The sequence below is a fragment of the Eptesicus fuscus genome, chromosome 1 (assembly GCF_027574615.1).
Source record: "Eptesicus fuscus isolate TK198812 chromosome 1, DD_ASM_mEF_20220401, whole genome shotgun sequence".
NCBI lineage: Eukaryota > Metazoa > Chordata > Mammalia > Chiroptera > Vespertilionidae > Eptesicus > Eptesicus fuscus.
Genome location: NC_072473.1, coordinates 130,958,127 through 130,977,598, shown reverse-complemented (window position 1 = coordinate 130,977,598; position 19,472 = coordinate 130,958,127). Strand labels below are relative to the sequence as shown.

General features: G+C 51.8%; 1 protein-coding gene across 2 annotated transcripts; it reads left to right on the top strand.

Annotated features, from left to right (window-relative positions):
- The first annotated feature begins 596 nt into the window (after positions 1-596).
- Positions 597-15,444, top strand: USP11 (ubiquitin specific peptidase 11). 2 transcript variants are annotated; one of them, XM_054714266.1, is made up of 21 exons: positions 597-654; positions 6,632-6,741; positions 6,945-7,075; positions 7,347-7,464; positions 7,845-7,990; positions 8,094-8,155; positions 8,276-8,375; positions 8,742-8,915; positions 9,395-9,553; positions 9,913-10,137; positions 10,265-10,348; positions 10,468-10,562; positions 11,552-11,758; positions 12,394-12,446; positions 12,634-12,873; positions 12,973-13,043; positions 13,244-13,356; positions 14,228-14,377; positions 14,462-14,577; positions 14,752-14,840; positions 14,926-15,444. In XM_054714266.1, exons 4-21 carry the CDS (start codon positions 7,419-7,421, stop codon positions 15,061-15,063), a joined length of 2,268 nt encoding a protein of 755 aa, XP_054570241.1. In that variant the 5' UTR covers positions 597-654; positions 6,632-6,741; positions 6,945-7,075; positions 7,347-7,418; the 3' UTR covers positions 15,064-15,444. The 2 variants fall into 2 exon arrangements, with proteins under 2 accessions (XP_054570241.1, XP_054570237.1); XM_054714262.1 differs by lacking the exons at positions 597-654; positions 6,632-6,741; positions 6,945-7,075; positions 7,347-7,464 and adding an exon at positions 7,620-7,740.
- The last annotated feature ends 4,028 nt before the right edge of the window (positions 15,445-19,472 follow it).

The following is a 19,472-nucleotide window of genomic DNA, read 5'->3' as shown; positions in this document are numbered from 1 at the left end:
GGGGAACGGCTGCGCGCCGGAGAGGGAGCTCGGGCGGGGAAGTGCTTGTGAATGGACCGACTGGTCTGGGAAAGAGGCGGGGCCCGCGGTGGAGCCTCCCGCCTGAGAACCGGGTGCGATTGGCTGCGCGGGAACGGAGGGCAAGGCCTGAGAAGCGGCGGCTGCGGAGGTGGGCCCGGGCCTGCGCAATGGCGCCGGGAGCCTGGGAAGGGGGCGGTCTCCATGGCGGAGGCCGGGTTTGTGGCGTCACGTGGCTCTGGGGGAGGGGGCGGTCCCGAAGGCCCCGCGAGGCGAGGCGGTGACGTCAGTCAGAAGAGCGAAATCCGAGCCCGACGGCTCCGGGCGGGAGCGGGGAGCCCGCGCCTGGGAACGAGGCTCGTGACGCGGCGCGGGGCGTGGCCTGAGGCCGAGCGAGGCGGAGGGCGTGGCCTGAGGCCGAGCGGGGCTCTGGACTTGGAGGGGGCGTGGCCTGAGGCCGAGCGAGGCTGCGGGAGCGGCAGGGGGCGTGGCCTGAGGCCGAGCCTGGCTGCGGGCGCGGGAGGTGGCGCCGCCGAAGCAGAAAATGGCGTCCTCGGGTGAGCAAAGTCCGTGACGCGGCGAGGTTTTTGCCTCTGGCGGAAGCCTCCTTCCCCGGACGGACGGGAGAAAGCGCAGGTGATTGGCACGGGAGGGGCCTTCCATGTTGCATCTGTTTTTCGGTTTCAGTACTGTTTTGTTTGTGTCATCAGGGGGGAAAAGGGCAATTTTTTCAACATGTCAATGAATACCTCCATAAATCGCCTTGTTTCACTGGTTTCATTGCTAACCCGTGTTTGCCGCGTATTGTTTCTGGGCTCGTTTTTTTCTCGCAGAGTTGCATCTCGATTTTTAAATCGTGAGCTACGTAAGCCCTAAACAGGTTGCATGAAACGTTTATTCTATCAAAATAAACGGTCCGTGCAATGCAAAAATTCAAGGTCGTGAAAGACAAAAGATGAAGAACTATTCAAGATTGAGGGAATTAATGGGGTATTTAACGAGTCATAATAACCAAATGCAATGTGTGGTCATGGATTGGATCCTGGAGCGGAAAAAAAAATTAAAAATCAGGCTTTTTCCTCATAAAATTAATTTCCTCTCTTTGACTGTAAAAGATGTTCATGGGAAAACGGGCGAAATTTGACTAATTCCGCAGATTAGATATTAGTACTGTTCCTTTTTTGCTTTCAATAATTGTGTGGTTATGAAAGAGAATATCTTAGCAGTACACGCCGAAATATTTAGGGGTCCCATCATGTCAGCAACTTACTCTCAAATAGTTGAAAACTAGGTTATATTAAAACGTACTGAAACAGTGATCGAGCAACTGGGCAGACTGTTAAAGTTGGGGTCTCGGGATGAAGGGCGTACGGGAAGTCCTTGTATTGTGCTTGCAGTTATTCGGAGCATTTCAACATTAAAAAAACAAACCCGTGAACAAGAAAACAAAACGTTTCATTCAACACGCAGCTTCACATTCAGACTTTTGCTTGAAATAATCCTGTGCACCTCGCAGGTGAAAACCCCCCCTCTCTGCGCCACAGGAAACGACTCTCCTGACTTCTTAATCTGATGTTTTCCCACCACTGCCTGCACTCACAAATAGCACCTGTGGTCCAAGCTTTCCTTTTGTGGGGACTCCGTGTGAAATCACATCGGATGCCCGCCGTGTGCCTCGCCTCGGGCGGTCCACGGTCCCCGCATGACGTCATCCGTGACGTTGTCCTTGATCCCCTGGCGAAGGTGCTATCTGGGGGGTCTCTCCATGGAAAAGGGACTCTTTTTCTCCTTCCATGGACGGGAATCCTTTTAAAAACATCGTCTTTGGCCATCCGTCACTCAGCATCCTAACAGCTCCCCCGTCTCCCGCAGGCAAGTGCTCACCTTCTCTCCGGGACTTGCCAGGCTTGAGGGTTGGAGGCTGATCGCGCGCTCTGATTTCTCACTCTCTCGGGGACCCTCCCCCTCCCCCTGCCCCTCCCCCCTCCCCCTCCCCATCCGGCCATATTGGACTCTGGCTGTTGTTCCTGGAACGCTCGGAGCGGGCTCTCAGGTTCCAGCGGGCTCTCTGACCCGAGGGCCTTAGCAGGGAGGTGCGCACGGCTGCCCGCGATCTAGAATCACGGTCCTGGTAAGACCATCTTCCTCTTACTGGGGAGACGGAGTCGAGGTTCCCTACATCGGCAATACGAGCCTGAGCGTTTTTGGAAAACCATCACGCTGTAGCTTTCCAGCAAGGAAAAAACCCTCAGCCCGTGCTGAGAAGAAACAACAATAACGGGACCGGTTTGGGTAGCCTTTTGGAGGTGTCCGGGGTTTCCTTTTGGGGTGGGGGGGGTGTTGAAAATACCTTGGAACTGGATCGAGGTTGTGGTCGCGCAACGTTGTGAATGTATGGATTGCTGTATTGTTCGTTTTTAAAATGGTTAATTATGTTACGCGGATTTAAAAATGAATGGTCGGTTAAAAAAAATTGCCCCACCGGGGTGGGGGGCAATGGGGGGGGGATAAGGAGACATACGTAATACCTTAACCAGTAAAGAAATTTTTAAAAAAATTACCCCACCAATGTTGGTTCAGTATTAAAGCCAATTTATCTCTGCGATTGTGGATAATATGAAGCGGTTTTTTCTTAACTGCATTTTTTTTTTTTTACGCTTTACCTCCTTAGGTAAGAGCAAAGCATCTCCAGGTTCTTTTTCTAGAGGTTTCCTGCAGTGGTCAGGAAATTGCTGTTTAGAAAGCAATTCGAATTCGTGGACTTAACCCCCCAAATCATATACCTCATGTCACTCTTAATATTTGTACTTTCTGGGTTTTTTGCCAGCTGGCAGATGTGAGCAAGAGCAATTAATTTGGCCATCTGAACTGGTTGCATTTCTAAGGGAAACTTACATTTTAAGAGTAAATTCAAATCCCCGATATAGCGGAGCTTCCTTGGCAAATTTGCGTTTTGATGGCTCATCCTCTTTCTGAGGAGAGGATGAGCCATCTACACACGTAGTTCAATCAGGGAAAGGGGAGGGGGTCCGTGCAGAGTGCGGCTCATTTCCTAACAGGTAAGCGAGCGTGGGGTTGGTCCTTTGTTCAGGTAAAGGAAGGAGGGTGGTCGGATTCCGTGTCACAGGATAGATAGTGATGTGTGAAGGCAAAGCAGCGTGTTCATTGACGATGAGGACCAGCCTAAAACTGTTGAGGTTTTTCTGTCAATGGAGGAAGCTGCACAGCTGAGGGGAATTCACTCATCATTCATTTAATGAAGACCCGGAGAGCTAAGTTGACTGCAGATTTCACACGTTTGGTTTGCCAACTGCTGCTCTAGCTCTCGCCCAAGGTAGGCTGTGCCTGGGCGACTGGATCTGCTTCTTTTGTAATTGAGTGCTTGTTCAGACTTTTCACGAACCAAAAGGGGAAGGGGGTTTGTGAATCTAGAATCCTGGAAGGTGGGAGGGGGGGGAATCTTTTGCTAGACAGTCATTCACTGTACCAGTCTTTGTTGCTTGAGCATGAGTATGCTTTTTAGCTTCAAAGTAGGCAGTTATTGGAAAAGATTTATATTAGCATATCTAATTCTATGTAAGTATCATTAACCTAGGAAGATAAACTTTTTTGTTTTGTCATTTTTTAAAGATTAAGTTTGAAAGATGAAAGAGCTTTTCTAAAAAATGTAAATTAATCAAAATTTGGGAGAATTTTAGATACACCTAATTATGCCTATTGTCATTCCTTCTATAGAGTGAAAGGAGCAGATCTCTGTTATCTCCCAGAGATCTTTAGGCATAAAAGACCATTTAACAGTGTCATTCTCAATTTGGAGCCTAAATTTGAGAACAAGAATAGTTGTTGGAAAAGACAAAATATAAGTTGAAGTAAAGACAGAATATATATATATAGTAAACTTTGTAAAAACACAGTGATAAGCAGCAAAGATTATTAAGAGCTTAACTTATTTTTCAAGCAAGGAATCGCTTTTAAAAATGAGTTAAGGTATTTTTTTAGTGAGCTGAGGGGATATCAGAAAACACCAAGAGTTAATAATTTGGTAACAAAAAAGGGATTTCTAATCTGCGTGTAAATGAATGTAATTTTATAGAAAAACACCTAAATTCTAATTTTCCTCCTTTGGCACGTTTATGTAACAATTTACAGTAAAGGATTTATTTGTATGCCTTTATATATGTATTTAGGCTTGTGCAGATATGTGAATAACCAGTTCAGAACAATGTAATATTACATTTGCCATCTGAACAAGTTAATTATGTCTCTTAATTTATACCCGTATTTCTATTTCTCGTAATTATTGTACCTAGCATATTAACAAATTATGTAAATTATTATCTTAACCAAAATAACCAATTTTATTTTGTCTAGACACAAGAGAAAACCGGAGGACAGCGAATCTTGTTCAATAATTTATTTCCATAAGCACATATTTCAAAGCATTCTAACAAATTTGAAGAAGCACAAGTAAACATAAGTGACTTCAGCGAGATCAGTTGTATCTCTGTATACTAGCCAGAACAAATGAGAAAATTAAATTTTAAAGGAGGGCATTTACAGTAGCATCCAAAAATAAAAGTCTGATACCTAGAAGTAGATAGAACAATGTGGGTACTTTTCAAACAGTGATAACTCTGTATGACTGCCACCTAGGCTGACACATTATGAGACATCCCAATTTCAGAGATGTTAAAAATTTTTAAGTGTCTTTGAATTAAAGAAACATGGTAGTAATTTGTGTAAAACTTCAATCTTCTTTGAAGCCTTTAGAAATTTGAGGTGTAGCCAGGTCTGGTGGTTTTGCTTAACCTCTATAAAGAGTGGCTTGAATGTTAATTTTCCTTAAAAATCTGCTTTTTTAAAAAAAGTTGAATAATGCCTCCTTTTGTATTGAAAGTCCCGTTAACAATAAGTTCACTTAACTGAATAAATGAAGCTCATAGCCTGTCAATAGAGGCAATGAAAACCACGAAGGGAAAGGCTGTAGGGTCAGTGATGGGAGGGAGGTTTGTGGCAGGAGCCATGGGGTGGGGAGGGTGTGTGTCTTAGGCAGAATGAAGTGCAGGGTTTGGGGTGGGGGGGACCTACAAAAATGGTTGCCTATTCAGGCAGCCACTTGTGACTATCCCAGGATTTTTTCTCCTACTCCATCCCCCACCTCGCTAATCCTTTTATAAACTGTAAACAAAGGGAAGTGGCCATTTTAAAGAATCCCCTTTAGAGGGTTAAATTGCTGGAAAACTTAACCAGCAAGTATTACATATTTTTCATCAGTTTTGTAATTTCTTTAAAAGTGTATTTGAAGCTGTCAGAAATACCGTCGCTGAGCAGGTTTGGGGGGGACAGGGATTGTGTGGGTGTACATGAGCTTTTGTGTTGAAGCCCTGGTTAACGTTTATTTCACACTTACTATATGTCAGCTATTTTCCAGACTGGACATTTTCTCAGGACATTTTACAAAGGCCGATGCCATCAGCCCTAACTGTTTAACCTAACAGCCCTTATAAAAGTTCCTCCTGTAAAAGAGCTAATGGAGCTGTATACTTAACAGTGTATTAGAAAGCCCAAAGAAATCCTAAATACGAAAGTGATGAGAAATGGTGATATGTGGTCTTTGAAGAAAACCTTAGGGTTCTTTCAGCATTGACATTTTTTTTCAGTTTCTGAGCAGATTTTCCGAGTTTACTGATCCATTTATTGGCTGAAGATTTTTGCCTCCATTTTTGGCTTGTTACAAACGCCCAATTAACGAAGGGCTAAAGCCTAATAACATTAGCTGCAAATAATTTAACTGTTTTTTGAGCCTAACTTAACTGTGTTATACCACAGACTAATAAATTATTGTTTATTCTATAAACGATAATTATTCCCCTTTTTTGAGCACGTCTTCTTTTATGAATCAAATTTCTTCTAGTACCCTAAGAAGTTAGGTAATCTCACTCTGGCTGGGTTGTTCCATTGGTTAGAGCCGTGGTCGGCAAACTCATTAGTCAACAGAGCCAAATATCAACAGTACAACGATTGAAATTTCTTTGGAGAGCCAAATTTTTTAAACTTAAACTTCTTCTCACGCCACTTCTTTCAAAATAGACTCGCCCAGGCCGTGGTATTTTGTGGAAGAGCCACACTCAAGGGGACAAAGAGCCGCATGTGGCTCGCGAGCCGCAGTTTGCCGACCACGGGGTTAGAGCACCCCAAAAGGCTAAGGTTTCGGGTTCTATCCCTGGTCAGGGCACATACAAGAATCAGTCAATGAATGCTTAAATAAGTGGAACAACAGATGGATGTTTTTCTTTCTCCCTTCCTGTCTCTGTCTCTCAAATCAATAAATTAAAAACATTTTTAAGTTAGGCATCCCAATCTGAGTTTCACAGTAGAAGTTCTGCTTCTGATTTTTATATGATGCTGAAACTCCTTTTAAATTTGAATTCTAGGAGGAATTGCTTTTCAGTTGAGATAGAATTGACATATAACATGGTGTTGGTTTCAGGGATGTATGAAACTTGTCGTCTTGATTTATAATGTGTCGGGACTTTTAGTTTACTAACCTTGGGAAGTGGTAAAACTAAACCCCCTGCCAACCACGTGACACCCTGTTACTTCTCCGGTCCAGGTTCCTTGTGGAGCGGAACTGGTACAAACAGTGGGAGGTGTACGTGCAGGTGGAAGACGAAGACCCCAGCATCATCCCTGGCTGTATCAACAATGATAAGCTCTTTGAAGGTACCCTGCCTCTGCCTCCCCCCCCCCCCCCCCCCCCCCCCCCCCCCCGCAGCCTGGCCCTGGAGTTCTTTTCCCTTCCGTCCCTACAAATGGCCATAGCCCCTTCTCTGTGTTGGGTTATTGGTGACATGGCCAGATGGCTCATCACTTTCCTTCTCTTTCTTCCTCTGCCACCTCCCCCTGCCCCCCCCCCCCCGCCACAGACAACATAAACTGGCACCTCAAGAAGGGACTGGTGGAAGGTGAGGACTATGTGCTGCTTCCCACCACTGCTTGGAACCACCTGGTCAGCTGGTATGGCCTAGAGCATGGCCAACCGCCCATTGAACGCAAGGTATAGTGGGTGGGGAGGGTGTTAGGAGGTAGATTTGGAGGGAGGGAGGGGGTGGAAGGCAGGCCTGATGGGCCCAAGATGGGTCCAGATCCATGTGTGTACATGTGTCTCCACATGTACTGTATAGATAACACCTGTGCCCACACTCCTCTCCCCTCACATGATACAGGTGTCTGGTGTATCCCCTGTGTGTCGGCCTGTGCGCCTCTGACCTGAGAGGGCTGTGTGTGTGTGCTGTGTGGGTACACTGTGTGTTCTATTACCCTGCCAGGTTGTGGATTTTCGTGGCATCTGTGAGGTCGAAGTGTACCCAGTAGAACTACTGCTTGCCCAGCACAGTGATATGGACACACCTCGTACCGCTCAATTCAGCCAAAGAGACTCCCTTGGTGAGTCTAAGGGCCATGAGTGAGCTGGACGTCCCAGCCCTGTGGGTCATAGTTCAGTGACCTAACAATGCATGGGGTTCTGCTGTGGCAGACAGACAGAGCACTGGGCAGAGTTCAAAGGACTGAGAAGTCACTGGTCAGGTGGGGCAGAGCCTTGAGGGGTCCCCAGGGGATGTGAGCTGCTTCTTAGCGGTGACGCTGATGTGGCGGAGGGTATCTGCTGTGTGTCGCAAGTCCTGAGTATGGGTCAGCCACTGGAGGTTGACTGGGAACAAGGTTATGGCCAGGGTCTGTGGGGATAGGGTGGGGTCTGGGGCCAAGATGGGTTGGTTATTCAGGATCCCAGGACCTCCTTGAATGTGTCCCTTCTCTCTGTACAGACCTAGTTTTGCGGACCGCTCAAGACCAGTTCGTGGTGAGCCCCCAGGAAGAAACGCGGCTCTGGGTCAAGAACGCAGAGGGCTCCTTTGAGAGGCTGTGCAACACACGTGTCACATTGTGCGACGCTTCCCTCGAGTCTGGGCAGGTAAGGGGGGGAGGGCCTGTCTGCTCCCCAGCGGTGCTCAGACAGGGAGGGGAGGGCTGGTGCCCGTCAGCCTTTCCCGTCTCTCCGCTCTCCCCCCAACCAGGTGGTCGTCATGGAGACCCGAAGCAAGGATGGCACCTGGCCCAGCCAACAGACACGCACTGCGTAAGCCCTTGGGGTATCTGGTCCAGAGCGGGGTCCGCAGTAGGCAGAACAGTGGAGCCCCCGAGCACAGCTCCCCTGCACGTAGTAGGCCCTCAGCTGACAGTTTCTCCCCCACCACAGGAGCAGCGGGCCGAAGGAGGAGGAGGAGTTCCAGGGCCAGCCAGGCATCTGTGGCCTCACCAACCTGGGCAACACGTGCTTCATGAACTCGGCCCTGCAGGTGGGGCCATCAGGGCTGTGACAGGCACGGCCACAGGGCTGGGCTTCAAGGCAGTGGGGACTGAGGACAGGGTCTTCGGGGCAAGGGGCCACAAGTCTGACCTCACATGTTCACGTTCCTTCCTGAAACATCAATAGCTTCTCTTGCGCTCGCTTCCTGCTTTCCTTTTTCTTCTCCCTCTTGTCACTGCGTTCTCCCTGCTCCCGAAATGCTGTCGTCTTCTCTCATCTTGCCTTCTCTCATCCACCCCCCTGCCCCTTCTCTCTCCTCCCCCTTCCTTCTCACTTCCTTTTCTCCGTTCCTACCTTGGTCACCTCTCGCTCTCTTTTCCACCTCATTCCCCTGGCCCTGCCCCTGCCCCTGCAGTGCCTCAGCAACGTGCCCCAGCTCACCGAGTACTTCCTCAAAAACCGCTACCTGGAGGAGCTCAACTTCTGCAACCCGCTGGGCATGAAGGGCGAGATTGCAGAGGCCTACGCGGACCTGGTGAAGCAGGCCTGGTCCGGCCACCACCGCAACATCGTGCCCAATGTGTTCAAGGTGCGACTCGGCCCTGGGCTACCCTTCCCCCCACCACACACACACACACATAGGCACACGCACACACATATACACTGAGTGGCCAGATTATGATGATCTCTGAACGCATAATAATCTGGCCACACAGAGTGTGTGTGTGTGTGTTAAGCCCAGTGCATGAACTCATGCATGGGTGGGGTCCGGCCAGCCTGGCCAGGGGGAGGGGACATGGGTGGTTGGCCGGCCTGCCTGCTGGTCGAACTCCTGGTCGAGGGGACAATTTGCATATTAGCCTTTTATTATATAGGATATACACTGAGTGGCCAGATTATTATGTGTTCAGAGATCATCATCATCTGGCCACTCAGTGTACATACACACACACACACACACACACACACATATATATATATATCTACACACACACACACTATATATATATAGTGTGTGTGTATATGACTCCTAATCTCTTGCACTGCCGGCCCTGTCCGCCTTCTCAGACCAAGGTCGGCCACTTTGCATCCCAGTTTCTGGGCTACCAGCAGCATGACTCGCAGGAGCTACTGTCATTCCTCCTGGATGGGCTGCATGAGGACCTCAATCGTGTCAAGAAGAAGGAATACGTGGAGCAGTGTGAAGCTGCTGGGCGGCCTGATCAAGTAGGTGCTCCTGAGAGCCCGCCATCCTGAGCGCCCCATTAAAGCCACTAGGGCCTCTCCCTCGGGGATTCTCTGGCTTCCCTTAGGATGTCCTACATCCCAGCCCCAACTCAAACCTCAGTTGCAACACCATATCTGCCCTCGTACCCCACCCAAAGTTAACCCTCACCCACTCTGCTGTACAAAACAAACCCCAGCCCTGATAGCAAAGGCTCCAGACAGCCCTGGCCCTGGCCACAAGCCTACCTCTGAACTTTACCAGGGGCCCTAACCTTAACTTGAACCCCATGCATATCCACCCCAAACCATGGCTCCCCTACCCCGAGTGACTCCGCCACCCACCGTGATGCTGTCAACAGGAAGTTGCTGTGGAGGCCTGGCAGAACCACAAGCGGCGGAACGATTCTGTCATCGTGGACACTTTCCACGGGCTCTTCAAGTCCACGCTGGTGTGCCCCGATTGTGGCAACGTGTCTGTGACCTTTGACCCCTTCTGCTACCTCAGTGTCCCACTGCCTGTCAGCCACAAGAGGGTCATGGAGGTCTTCTTTGTCTCTATGGACCCCCGCCGCAAGCCAGAACAGGTATGGGGGCATGAGGACATAATGAGGGCCGTGTAGTCAGCTCGTCTGATGACTCCACCCTGCCTCAGGTCCCTGCACTAACTCCCTGCGTGCTCTCCTGCTCTTTCGTGGTCACTTTCTCCCACAGCACCGCCTCGTGGTCCCCAAGAAAGGCAAGATCTCGGATCTGTGCCTGGCCCTGGCCAAGCACACTGGTGTCTCGCCAGAAAGAGTGAGTGAGGCTCTGTGGGTCGAGGGCGGGCGGGTGGGATTCAGGGGCAGGGCGGTCGGAGGGCCTGTGGAGGGAGGCCTTACCGACTGACCGGCCCCTTCGCGGCATCCTGTTCGCAGATGATGGTAGCCGATGTGTTCAGTCACCGCTTCTATAAGATATTCCAGCTAGATGAGTCTTTGAGTACCATCTTGGATCGCGACGACATATTCATGTGAGTGAGGGGCCCGGGGAGATTGGGGCTCCTCAGCGATATCTTTTGCTTAATCACGTTCCCTCTCCCCTCCTGGTCCAATTAATAGACACCTGCCCTGCACAAGGCTTTGGCCACGTGCCTCAGAGGGGTAGGGGCTTGGGGCCAGCAGTGGAATGGGTGACAGATCCTAATCCAGTGCATCATCTTCCTTGTTACGTGAGGGGGTTCCTGATTCTTCTTTATTTTATTCAGCTCTTATTGAGCACCTCCTATGTACCACTGACCTACACTCCTTTCTCATAACTGCAGTCCTCAAAAACGCTAGATGCTTTCTGAACCTGAGAACATTCAAAACATTAAAATCCTCGGGTAGCTAAAATAGAAAGTGGTTCATGAGTACAGAAGTTCTTTGTAACCAAGCAATGTTTTAAAAAAAAAAACCACTTTTTTTTAAAAATATTTTTTATTGATTTCAGAGAGGAAGGGAGAGAGAGATAGGAACATCCATGATGAGAATCATGGATCGGCTGCCTCCTGCACGCCCCCTACTGGGGATTGAGCCCACAACCCAGGCATGTGCCCTTGACCGGAATCGAACCTGGGACCCTTCAGTTCGCAGGCCGACGCTCTATCCACTGAGCCACACCAGCCAGGGCAAGAAAATGGTTTTAAATCCCTTCATCAATAAAAGTTTTTATTCACTCCCTAGTGAATAAAAGTACTTTAGAAACAAAGTACTTTAGAAACATCCCATAATGTACTTTGGAAACATCCCATAATGCACCATTTCAATCATCCAACCATTTGCAAAGCGAACAACACTGGGAGACTTAAAATCAGTGGGGGAAAAAATAGCAGGTGAGGATTTAATCCTCAGCAGGCGAGGATTACAAAAATAAAGCTATTTGCAGACTGCGAGGGGTGAGTGAGTGGAGCGACTGGGTCAGAGTCCGAGCGTCCCTCTTGGGTGTCCTGATCGGGCATGACCTGGTGTCTACCCCCCGCAGCTACGAGGTGTCAGGCAGGTCTTCTATCACGGAGAACACCAGGGAAGACGTCGTGATCCCCATCTACCTGCGAGAACGTACCCCTGCCCGTGACTACAACAACTCCTACTATGGCCTCATGCTCTTCGGACACCCGCTCCTGGTGTCTGTGCCCCGGGACCGCCTCTCCTGGGACGCCCTGTACCACATCCTGCTGTACCGCCTCTCGTGAGTTTGCCCTTCGGGGGACGGGGGTGGGGGTCTCGATGAAACCTGGGGTCTAGCTGCTTGGCTACCATCTCCCACCCACGGCGGCAAGACAGCTCACACTTCACACAGCCAGAGAGGAGCATGTAGGCTTTTGCTTTGTCTAAATGTCTGGCTTGGCCGCCGCCTCTCCTAGGAGCTAGGGATGCAGAGGGGAGGAAAATGGACACGATCCAGACAACTTCATCTTGTGCTCATTGTCTTCTCCTCCTACAGGCTCGCTTGCTTGTGTCTTCACCGGTGGGTTTTCATGGGGTTTACAATCCCGAGTCCTTAGCAGAGCACGGCGCTTGGCGTCTGGCTTAGCCCTCCCTCATGTTGCACTTACAGATCCACTCCTCACAGGCCTTCCCTGCCCGGAATTGACAGCAGATCAGGTGTCTGCTCGCCAGGGGCTCATCCCACTTAAGAGCCACACTCCTTCCTTCACTGAGGCACACCAGGTCCTCGGTCGTCCGGTCGCGTCTTCATGCGCTTCTGCAACCGGACGACGGAGGACCTGGTGGGGGTGCCCATCAGGGCTGCCCATCGCAGGCAGAGTCGGATCCTGGGCTCCGCCCTGCGCTCCTCCTGAGAGTCTCCTGCTCTCTCCCTAGACGCTACGTGACCAGACCCAGCTCCGACGATGAGGATGATGGCGACGAGAAAGGTGAGGAAGGAGGCGAGAGGCTAGACGAGGATGAGGGTTTGTATAAGCGGTTCCGTCGCCAGAGGAGGGTTAGGAGGAGAGGGGGTCAGGGTAAGCCTGGCTCCCGTAGAGTCCACCCGGACAGGCGCTGCCACTCGCCCACTCGGCTGCACACACCTCTCTCTGACACCCCACCCTATCCTGGCAGACACAGAGGCTGGGAAGAACATCCCCAAGCCCGAAAACGTGGCTGGCGGCAGCTCCCAAGACCCTGGGCCGGAGCAGGCTGGGCCCAGCTCTGGAGTCGCCAGTGGGAGCCGAGCCCCGGCGGACAGCTCCCCTGGACCATCTGACTGGCCCCAGCGGCGGCGCAAACACCTGTTCACCCTGCAAACGGTGAACTCCAACGGGACCAGCGACCGCTCCAACTTTAACGAGGATACTCAAGGTTTGTCCTTCAGCTGCGATCCGGGGTGGGGGGGTGGGGGGCCGGCAGGAGGGGGTTTCCTTGGCAGCAGGGCCCATGATCCCCCTCCCTCGCCCCCAGCCCAGCCCTATATCGCCATCGACTGGGACCCAGAGATGAAGAAGCGTTACTACGACGAGGTGGAAGCTGAGGTAAACGAGGTCTGGGGAGGGGGGTGCGGGAGGCACTGGAAGCTTTGTCCCTTTGTCCCTGAACTCCTCACACATCCGCCCAAGGCCTTCAAGCTGTGACCACAGCGTTCCTGTTCAGGGCCTCAGATTCCTGTCTTCAAAGTCCACGCTCTAAACCACTCTTTTATCTGCCCACACCCGCGGGCCACTCCCCACTGTAGGGCTACGTCAAGCATGACTGCGTGGGGTACGTGCTGAAGAAGGCTCCTGTGCGGCTGCAGGAGTGCATTGAGCTCTTCACCACCGTGGAGACCCTGGAGAAGGAGAACCCCTGGTGAGGGAGCGGGGCCTCGAGGGCTCTAGCTGGGTGGGACCGCCTGCCCAGGTCCCTCTCCCTCTAAATGTACCTCTTTCTCCCCCGGCCCCCCCGCACTCAAACCCTCGTGCCACTCTGGCCACCAACACCCCAACTGTATTCCCATCTCGGAGCCTTTGCCAGGGCTGTTTCTCCCAAGAATGCTCTTCCTCCGGTTCTGGCCCGGACTCCTTCATTTTATTCAGGTTTCCTATCCAATGTCCGCTTATCGGATGTTCTCTTACCACCCCGTCACCTCCCTCTATGACCTCACAATGCTCTTTTCTTCCTGGCTGGGCATTACTCTCTGGCTCAGTAACACCACTTGAGGTCACATCCTAGATTCCCTTTTGCCTCATTATTTGTCTTATCTGTTCGAGTAAACCCCCTGCGGCGGAAGACAATGGTTCTAATAGTGTGGGGTATGCAGTGGGTGCTCAGTAGATCCTTGCAGAATAAACAAAACATGAAGAGAGGCCCAAAGAGATCAAGCCCGTCTCACATACAAGAGCATCTCCATGGAGCAGCAAGGGAACAGAAATACAGGGGTGCCAAAGGATTGAGCAGTCCAGCCAGTGAATGCCTAGAAAGCGAGGGGCCAGAGGTGGGCTCTGAAATAGGACCAGCACTGCCTCCTGGGCCAGAACCCAAATAAAAATACACACCAATACAGAAGCACATACAGAGCAGGTAATTGGTGAGCCCTTGAATGACACGCGAGGAGCACACTAGACTAACCAGCAGGCTAGAAATCAGATCAGCACCTCTGGACTGGACAGGGCCCATGAGGGCCACCTGCTACAGAGCATGCCCAGAAGGTGTCTGTGCTGACTCGGACTCTTGTCTGCAGGTACTGCCCCAACTGCAAGCAACACCAGCTGGCCACCAAGAAGCTGGACCTGTGGACTCTGCCCGAGACGCTCATCATACACCTGAAGCGCTTCTCGTACACCAAGTTCTCCCGAGAGAAGCTGGACACCCTCGTGGAGTTTCCTATTCGGTCTGGAGCCCAGGGAGGCTGGCTGGCGGGACAGCGGGGAGTGGGGACAGGGCAGGCTAGTATTAACCTTCCCCTCACCCACAGGGACCTGGACTTCTCCGAGTTTGTCATCAAGCCACAGGACGAGTCGGCCCCAGAGCTGTACAAATACGATCTCATTGCCGTGTCCAACCATTACGGCGGCCTGCGTGATGGACACTGTAGGTGGCAGGGGCATGCCCTGGGTCGGTGAGGGGGGTGGGTCATGATGTCCCCGTGGGGTGACTAGATGTATGAGCCAATGGTGGGGTCATCAGGGTGGGAGGAGAATAGAGCGAACCTGGACACCTCTTAGGGGCCAGGGGTGGGTGAGGACAGTCCTCCCTCTCTTCCAGACACAACATTCGCCTGCAACAAGGACAGTGGGCAGTGGCACTACTTTGACGACAACAGCGTCTCGCCTGTGACGGAGAATCAGATTGAGGTGTGTGACTTCTGTCCTGCCTTCTCCCCTTCTCCCGCCCCTCCCTCCACCCTGATCCACACTGACGGCGGTGCTCTCCCTGCAGTCCAAGGCAGCCTACGTCCTCTTCTACCAACGCCAGGACGTGGCGCGTCGTCTGCAAACCAAGCCCCAGCCTGGCCAACCTGACCCCCCAGCACCTCCTGCCTGTGACCCCCTTTCTGAGTCCATGGATATAAACTGAACCACCTCGGGCCTACAGCAGGAAAGGAAGCTCTCTCTGCTCTCTTCCTTCCCCCCTCCGCTCCTGTCCTCTTAACCGCGTAGGTGCCCGTGCCAGGCATCGCAGGCTTAGTTGTGGCTACCGTTCTCTTGTGCCGCCGTATTGCTCTTTCCCGGGAAGGAGAGGCTGTGTCTCCTCCCCGCAGTGTGTCCCTGCCTGTGTGTGCCCCGTAGAGCCTTAACCTCCCCGTCTCTCCTGTATTTATGGTTGTTCCCTTTCCTGTGTCGTTCATCTGGGGTGTACTGAAGGGGGGTGGGGGTACACCTCAGCACAGAGTGTATTTTCTTATTGAGACCCTGTACTTTGCGCCGTGTATATATAAAGTGCCAGTGTGTCCCTCGGCACTAGGGTTGGTTGTTTTGTTCACGTGCTCACCGAGCACCTGTGCTTCTGTGCTTACTGAAGGCCAGGTGTGTGGTGGGTGCTGCCCAGGTGCCAGGTACTCCTCTTAAGAGCTTTCGAAGCACCGTCTGCACACCACACACAAGTCCCAACACCAAGTGGCTGTGTTTTCCAGAGCGTTTTACACGTATTAACTCATCAGTCTCACAGGAGGCAAGAGTTGTCATTTCCGGTTTCAGATGGGGCAACGGGTACAGAGGTCAAGCAATCGCTGAAGTTCTGTTGGGAGGTCAGCACACCTCATCGGTTCCACTGGGGTTGGTCTCTGCGCGGGCCATTGGACCACTGGGCCCGGGATGGGAACCTTTCTGGATATGACCTGCGCTGCAGCTGATGGGGAAGGTGCGTCTGGAACAGACAGGCATCCACGTGGGCAGATGTGTGATTTCTGGGCAGAAGGACACTATCCAGACCACCCCACCGGCCTCCCGAAGTGTCCTCTGAGAACTGCAGAGGTGGTACCCCTGGCCCAAACCAGCCAGCCTGACAAGATAGAAGTGTGTCTGTGGTGCCCCTGTACTCTCAGCCCCTCTCCCACCATGACCCCAGCTCCCCCACCGGGCAGGATCCCTCCAGCCCCATCCCAGAGAAGAGGGAGCTAAAGAAGCTAGCATAGAAGGCGCTCACAGGTTCTCGTGGAGTAGGAGCTTAAGAGGCTGTTGAAGCACACATCTCCCACCTGACCCCTCTTGGTCCCAACTATCACCTCAGGAATGGCTGCTGTGGGCACAGCTGTGGGATGGAGTGGAGTGGACAGATGCATGGTATCTGGACAGGGCCCCAGTCCTTCACACCGAGCAAGGGAGTCCAGCAGTTGAGGGAGCATTTCCAGAGTCCGCTTCAACATTCTCCCCTGGCTGCTGCTGCACCAGCTCTGAGACCTACCCCGGGGGGCACTCAGCCCCACATTACACACCCACCAACCTCCCAGTCATGCAGTTGACAGGCAAAAACAAAGGAGTTCAAGGCGACTTAAAGGAAACATCCTAGTTTCAGGTCTGACTGGATTCAGGAACTCAAACGCTGTCATTTAAACAGGTAGGCTGCATGATTTAAGCACTATTCCCCCATTTCACTGAGGAAGCAGGCATAAAGAGTTGGTTCAAAATGGGCTGTAAGGACAGAAAGACTTCATTGCCTGTGGATAATTCCTGCTGGACAAAGCCCTCCTCAAGTGAAGTCATTTAAAGTTACTTCCCTGATTTAACCAAAGGCATCGTAAAAAGACACCATGCATAGGAATCGGGAGAAATAAGACAAAAATACATAGAGCTGCCTCAGATCTAATTCTCACACCAGTGTAAACAAGCTGTGTTTATCCATCATAGAAATAATTAGGAGTGAACAACACTTTTAAACTTTGGGAAAAAAATGAGTTGAAAAAGAACCCAAGTATCTGGACATTATGCTGAGGGAAATAAGCCAGTCAGAGAAAGGTGAATATCACATGATCTCCCTTATATATGGAGCCCAATGAACAAAATGATGAACAGATAGGTCCAGAAATATGGAAGAGGTTGACAGATCTCGGGGGAGCAGGAAGAGATTAACCAAGGAACTTCTTTTTTTTAAAATTTAATTTATTGATTAAGGTGTCACATATTTGTCCTCATCCCCCCATTCCCATCCCCCACCCCACCCCCCTGTTGTCCCCAACCATTGGTTAGGCTCGTATGCATGCACACAGTCCTTTGGTTGATCTCTACCCCCTACCCCCATCCTTCCCTACCCTCCCTCTGAGGCCCGACAGTCCGATCGATGCCTCCTTGTTTCTGGGTCTGTTCTTGTTCATCAGTCTATGTTGTTCATCATTTCCCCTAGATGAGTGAGATCATGTGGTACTAGAAATATAAGAACCGAATGTGAGACGAGCAATAATAGTTATGCTGACAGGCAAATGAAATCAGTCTGTAGTAAGTTTCTTTCTGGACCAACATTTCTTTTGAGACCCAATTTCAATGTCTACCAGTTCCTTATGTGTACATGTGGGCACTGACTTTTCAGCTCTGGATGGTGGACAAATGGTGGTAATGCAGGTCCGACTCCCTCTGGCTTGGTCTCGCCCGGACACAGGGGCGCGGCTTCACCCGGACTCAGGGGCGCACGGCCTCACCCGGACCTGGGACCCAGCATCACCTGGGCCCCGGGGCGCATGGCCTCACCCGGTCCTGGGATCCAGCCTCACCTAGACCCAGGGGCACGTGGCCTCTCCCGGACCCAGGGGCACGGCCTCACCTGGACCCGGGACCCAGCCTCACCCGGACCCAGGGGCGCATGGCCTCACCCGGACCCAGGGGTGCGTGGCCTCTCCCGCACCCAGGGGCGCGGCCTCACCCGGAACCGGGACCCAGCCTCACCGGATCCAGGGGCGCATGGCCTCACCCGGACCTGGGACCCAGCCTCACCCGGATCCAGGGGCGCACAGCCTCACCCAAACCCGGGATCCAGCTTCACCCGGACCCAGGGACGTGTGGCCTCGCCCAGACCTGGGACCCAGCCTCACCCGGATCCAGGGGCGTGCGGCCTCACCTGCACAAGGGATCCAGCTACACCCGGACCCAGGGGCGCGTGGCCTCTCCCAGACTAAGGGGCGCGGCCTCACCCGGACCCGGGACCCAGCCTCACCCAGATCCAGGGCTTCACGGCCTCACCCGGACCCAGGGGCGCGAGGCCTCACCCAGACCCTGGGGTGCGTGGCCTCTCTCGGACCCAGGGGCGCACGGCCTCGCCCGGACCCGGGATCCAGCTACACCCGGACCCAGGGGCGCATGGCATCACCCGAACCCGGGACCCAGCCTCACCCGGATCCAGGGGCGCATGGCCTCACCCGGACCTGGGATCCAGCTTCACCCAGACCCCAGGGTGCGTGGCCTCTCCCGGACCCAGGGGCGCATGGCCTCACCCAGACCCGGGTTCCAGCTTCACCCAGACCTGGGACCCAGCCTCACCCAGATACAGGGGCGCACGGCCTCACCCGGACCCAGGGGTGCGTGGCTGCTCATAGCCCATGTATGCAGACAATAGTGCAGTGAAGGCCTGAGGGGCGGGAGCTGGGCAGAGGGGAGCAAAGGGGAAGGGAAATTGAGGACATTGTAATACCCTCAGCAATAAAATTTTAAAAAGAAGTAATAGGTCTGAGATAATAGCAAAATGTAAGAAGTCAATGGATAAGTTTAACAACACATTAGACATAGCTGAAGAAGGAATCGGTGATTTGGATATAGGTAAGTGTGCTGAGGAATAGAACACATGGACCTATGAATCAGGAAGTCACGGTTCGATTCCCAGTCAGGGCACATGCCCAGATTGTGGGCTTGATCTCCAGTGTGGGGTGTGTAGGAGGCAGCCAATCAATGATTCTCATCACTAATGTTTCTCTCCCTCTCTTCCTCTCTGAAATAGATGTTTTTAAAAGATTTTCAGTTGGGCAAATATGGTTTGATAAATTAAGGATATCAAACTAAACACCAGAAAAAGTATAAATTTCAAACAAATTCAGGGAAGGAAACACATGAATAATCAATCCAGAAGGCAGCAAGAAAACAGGAACATGGGACAAGGTGCACCTACACAATCATTTGCAAATAAGGTCTGCTTTAGCCACTCTGGTTTCAAGGGAGGGAGCTGGGAACCCAGCTACTCATTGGAGATTTTGAGATCTTGGCTGCCATGGTGCCAGGGAGAGGATGGTGTGAGGGCAAGTAAGAGTGTCACAAAATGTTTCTACTTTGAACACAGCCTTTTCTTTTTCTTTTTTCTTCTTTTAATATATTTTATTGATTTTTTACAGAGAGGAAGGGAGAGGGATAGAGAGCTAGAAACATCGATGAGAGAGAAACATTGACCAGCTGCCTCCTTGCACACCCCCTACCGGGGATATGCCCACAACCAATGTACATGCCCTTGACCGGATTTGAACCTGGGACCCCTCAGTCCGCAGACCAACGCTCCATCCACTGAGCCAAATC

What these genes read in the sequence shown, in the direction of transcription:
- USP11 (XM_054714266.1), top strand. Translation starts at nt 7,419, where the DNA reads ATGGACACACCTCGTACCGCTCAATTCAGCCAAAGAGACTCCCTTG. An exon ending in CTTCCCTCGAGTCTGGGCAG is followed by an intron (nt 7,991 to 8,093) that starts GTAAGGGGGGGA and finishes CCCCCCAACCAG; the next exon opens with GTGGTCGTCATGGAGACCCG. An exon ending in CTGGAGAAGGAGAACCCCTG is followed by an intron (nt 13,357 to 14,227) that starts GTGAGGGAGCGG and finishes TCTTGTCTGCAG; the next exon opens with GTACTGCCCCAACTGCAAGC.